Source organism: Micromesistius poutassou (assembly GCF_964030765.1).
Source record: "Micromesistius poutassou genome assembly, contig: SCAFFOLD_1204, whole genome shotgun sequence".
In the NCBI taxonomy this organism is placed as follows: Eukaryota; Metazoa; Chordata; class Actinopteri; order Gadiformes; family Gadidae; genus Micromesistius; species Micromesistius poutassou.
The window spans coordinates 10,001-14,934 of NW_028177687.1; the positions used below are offsets into that span (position 1 = coordinate 10,001).

Below are 4,934 nucleotides of genomic sequence, written 5' to 3' on the forward strand. Positions count from 1 at the left end.
GCGCACACACGCACACACGCACACACGCACGCGCACACGCGCACACACGCACACACGCACGCACACACACGGTGCAACGCTTGTAAATCATGTTACTTTCCTGAGCGCCTTGCAGTATGCGTTGGGCCTTTATTCCCTGCTACTGTCCAACAGGCTCCACGCTTCTCTCCGTGTCCGGTCCCTTGTTACTATCACCACCAAACCGTTTTTTTGCATGCCTTTGGAGATTTTAAATATTAACCTTCATGTTTAGATCGATGTGAAACGATCACTTACCTATAACACAAAATTGTATTTAATTGCCCTGGCTAGCATAGAGCTAATGGTCCTATTAAAACGGTATGCATGTGTGTGTGCCTTATTCTACTCTGTTTTTATTCCTAGAATAATCCCGTTTAAATCCAGCGTAGATGTAAGCACCGCGGGGGGCTGAGTAGCAGGATCTTTACCAAATCTTTTAATCTGTCTCCATTTATAAATTAAACAGCATACGCCTACCGCGTATAGGCTAGACGGGTTCTTTTAGTTACAGGTTTACCTTGTCATACTCTAAATGAGCCCAGCTCACATTTAGACTATTTGGGGGGGGGGGGGGAATAAAATGAACTCGTTAAATGCCGACAATGGGATATGTATATGCTTTCTATTATTTGTCCATACATTTTAACGGCGGTTGTTGTGACAGAATCGTCTTGTTAATTGTAATATCATATTATTGCATTGATGTATGTAAAAATAACAACACACATTTTGAGTATTTGCGAAAACCCAACAATAACAATAATAACGAATAGGCTTGATAAAACGGCTGGGGCTACACATGAATATGCCTTTAATTCAGTGTTTACCAAACATGTCTGGCAGACATCCTATTAGCGCGGGTCCGTCTGTTGTACATCCTACCGGCCTGCCTTTAAATAATTAGGTCAAAGCAGAAATATATCAAATTCTCCTCGCATCTCGACAGCGCGCTCAGATTATAAAGAGCCAGCCAGAGATTAAAGGAGTTCAACAACAGATGCCCAGAAGACCACTTCTCTCATTTTACAATCAAGTGGTAAAATGAACACAAAACATTCATACTACATAACTGATCGATCCTATTGCTGGGCCTACAGTAAGGAGAATAAGGCCTAACGAAGAACAACTCGATTGTGCTGTTTAATTTCACACTTCTGCTTGTAGGTTTTTCAAAAGTCTATATTAAATGCGTAAAAAGGAGAGAAAGGTGTGCCAATATTCGGCGTATTAAGGATCTACCTGGCCCGGTATTGAATCGATTACATCTAATGGCTATTTCTCATCCATGTGATGACAACTGCGTGTGATCTCTTGACCATGTACTCGTTGTCCCATCAACAGCTGGGTCTGTCAGCCCAAACACCTGCAGCCTGCTGTAACATCAGCAGGAAGGGGAAAGTTAGAGGCCATAGCCTACCGTACACAGATCACACGATGATCACACGATCATCAGGGCAGCTTTTGATGGACAAGCATCCGTCCACAAGCGTTTATAGATTGAAGGGGTTGTGATTCTCTTAGCGAAGGTCTCCCGATCAAACCCCAAAAGCGCATTTGAATCAGTATAGCTACCTCTTGGCAGAGAGAGGGAGATGGGAGGTTTGGTAACCCTCACTTGACCTGGGCGTCACTTCCCTTCGGCGTAGTTTAAATCAAAACCTTCCTGCAAAACCACCGCTGCAGCACGCTGCGTATACAATGTAACGGGACTACAGTGCAAACAACCGCTTAAGAAAACACAATGAAATAACACAAGTAAAGACGAGCCTTACGTTGCATTTGCACGCCAAGAATCTCCGGTAAACCCTTCACGGGACTCTCTGTCTGCAGCACCGTCGCACTCTGCATCATCGTGATCCTCCAAACCGGGAGATAAACACACACATAGACACCGCGCGACGGGACGGAGGGCGCGCGCTCCCGTCCTGGTTTTTGGTGAAGAAGAAGAAGAAGAAGGAGAAAAAAAAGTAGGATGACGCACGAGATGGGGGGGGCGACGGACGATATGGAAGGCCCGTGTCTGAACGTGTACGTCTCCTCCGGGCTGTCCTCTTTTTAAGTCCCGCTCTGCGATATTATCTCTCCGTTCTTCTTCCCCGTGATGGTGGAGGGTGTTCGCCTCGCGCTCTGCGTGCGTGCGTGCGGGGGTTTCTCCGTACTGTTTTGGAGTGGACCGGACCCTCTGCTCGGTTCATTCAGCGCTGCGGTGGCGGGGCGGCGGGGCGTGACGTCACCGCGGCAGAAGCTCCACCCGGGAGCCAATCAGGAGAGAGGATAGCCCTACCCCCCCCCCCCCACCCCCCAGATAGGAAAGAATCGTCCTCCTCCGTGGATGCAGGTGTAGAGTAGCCTATTTAAGAGGAGAGAGAAGAACACCCCAGCATTCGTTTGGTGCAACAATGTCGACAGGGGGACGGTGTTTGACGTGCAGACGTTAAAGAACGTTATGTAACGGAGGCCCACACTGTACACACCGATATGTCTGCTACAAATGGGCCTGAACAGTATATTTACTGTAATCATTTTGTGTGGAGATTTGCTCAGGCAGCAACCAGGATAATTTAGCTATTTTTTATTAGAGGATCATACCTTGACTCAACGCATGGTGCCATAGGTTGAACGTATCCAAACACTTGAATTGAATAGGTTTGTGTTAGCGAATACAGGCCTGTGTATTTTGTAGTCTGACTGCCTACGGGAAGGACGGATTTTGTGTTTTGTAAAAAAAAAAAAAAAAAAAAAAAAGCCATCATATAGCCAGCCTGTATTGGCAACCTATCCGCTTCTCTGAGGCGCAAGGCTGGTTTTCTAAATCCAGGTTCGCGTTGGAGTTCTTACTGGAGGATGGTGACAGGGAGTAGCTATTAGGAGTCTGGACACAGTCCCTGTGACACTGTTCATTTCAATCCTCCCATCGCCTGAGACTGCTCTCCCGGATAACATATTCCCCCCGGGGGCTCTATAGTTCAACCTGGATGAACTCAATCTTCGCTTCCAATTTACTTCAAGCGTGGCAAGAAATGCAAACGGTGGTTGGTCCCGCTGTGTGATCTGCTTCCTCCGGGGCGGTGTCGATCTGTGTCGATCAACAATTAGTCCTGCGAAATGGGGACAGGCGAGAAGCTACCGATGAATATACTGGGATTATACTCGGACAGTAGGCTAGACCCGTGCCACTGCGATTTAACCTGCAGATGTTTGGTGGTCCTCGTCATGGTGGTTAGTGTAAATAGCAGTTTATGCTATAATATGCACACTATTCGTACTATGAATAAATCCTTACTGAAAGGATTGCATATATATAATAACAATATTATTGATAATATATGCTACATTTTCATTTTTATTTTTTGGGGGATTTTTTATGTTTTTTTTTTCATGTTAGCTAGAACAACAACCAACAGCAATAATAATAATAATAATAGTAATGATTTTTATTAATATTGGTATAATAAAATACAAACAAAAATAATAATGATGAAAATAATAGTAATACAAATAAAAAATAAAATGATTGTTTTAATAAAAACAAAAAATGTAATGTTTTATTTTATTTAAAACATGTGGAATTTAGTTAGCAATATAAATTGACCAACACCCTCAGCAAAAGTAGATAAATACAAATCGTCATGCAAAAATCAATATTTCCTCTAAATTCCCAGGCATTGTGTATTCATTTATTTAAATTGTTTCAGTTGAAACAACTGACGTTGTGTACATTTTCATCAGAGCACTCATGATTTATTCTCATAGACTTTTCAAAATGTAAAAGTATGAACTTATAATGCCATTGTTTCACATATATGCCGGGCGTATACAGGAACAAACAATCTCATAAGCCGGCCGTTTATGGTTTAATGTTTCAAATGCAATTTAGCAAAATGAATACGCACATCAAGTTGATTAAAAATGAGGCTGGGATTTTACGGGAATTCTATCCTTGCAACATGCATCCCAAACCCGCCCGCCCTGCTGCCTGAAAGCCAGGTGTCACACACACACACACACACACACACACACACACACACACACACCACACACACACACACACACACACACACACACACACACACACACACACACACACACACACACACACACACACGCATGCATTTATTCATCAAACCTGCATTAGCGGCTGGTGTGGCGAGGGAATCCTCTCGTCTTATATACTTTCATTTTAATTTTCATTATATTCTTTTCCGTCAAGATTATTCAATTACTCTGATTGCTGGTATTGAGACCCTTTAGGTGACTTTAAATAATACAGTATATATAAAATGCTTTAAACCTGTCAGCGAGGGGTCACGCAATTAGAATAATTGACGGATGCGCGTGGCGGGACGGACAGTGAGCAGGACAGAGAGGAGACCACGTCTGGCTTTGGGTGGACATGTTGGGGGGTATTTTATTCATCGTCAAACACTGCAGTGATGCAATATCAAAAGTAAAAATACCTTGTTCAGTTCAGTTCATTTTCACATTTTTACAAATGCAAATATTTAGGCTTAGGGACATAGGACACAAATACATGTTTTTCATACACATATATATGTATATATATATATATATATATATATATATATATATATATATATATATATATATATATATATATATATATATATATATTATATATATATATATATAGGCCTATATATATAAATATATATGGCCTGTATATAGTATAGCCTATATACATTGAAATATAAACAGATAGCAACGTAGCTGTTATTCGATATGTATAGCCGATTACATATTATTACATATATTACATATTATGTTATATTACATATATATCTTTAGACATATATCTTTATATATATATATATATATATATATATAGAGAGAGAGAGAGAGAGAGAGAGAGAGAGAGAGAGAGAGAGAGAGAGAGAGAGAGAGAGAGAGAGAGA

General features: G+C 41.6%; 1 protein-coding gene across 1 annotated transcript in view; it reads right to left on the minus strand.

The window, feature by feature from the left end:
• The window catches only part of lhx4 (LIM homeobox 4), a gene marked incomplete at both ends in the record, with an annotated part of 9,611 nt that extends 7,739 nt beyond the window's left edge, over positions 1-1,872 (minus strand). The window contains one exon of the mRNA XM_084490852.1: positions 1,794-1,872. Within this exon, the coding sequence (XP_084346978.1) occupies positions 1,794-1,872 (79 nt within the window). The remainder of the gene's footprint in view (positions 1-1,793) is intronic.
• Positions 1,873-4,934: the final 3,062 nt, after the last annotated feature.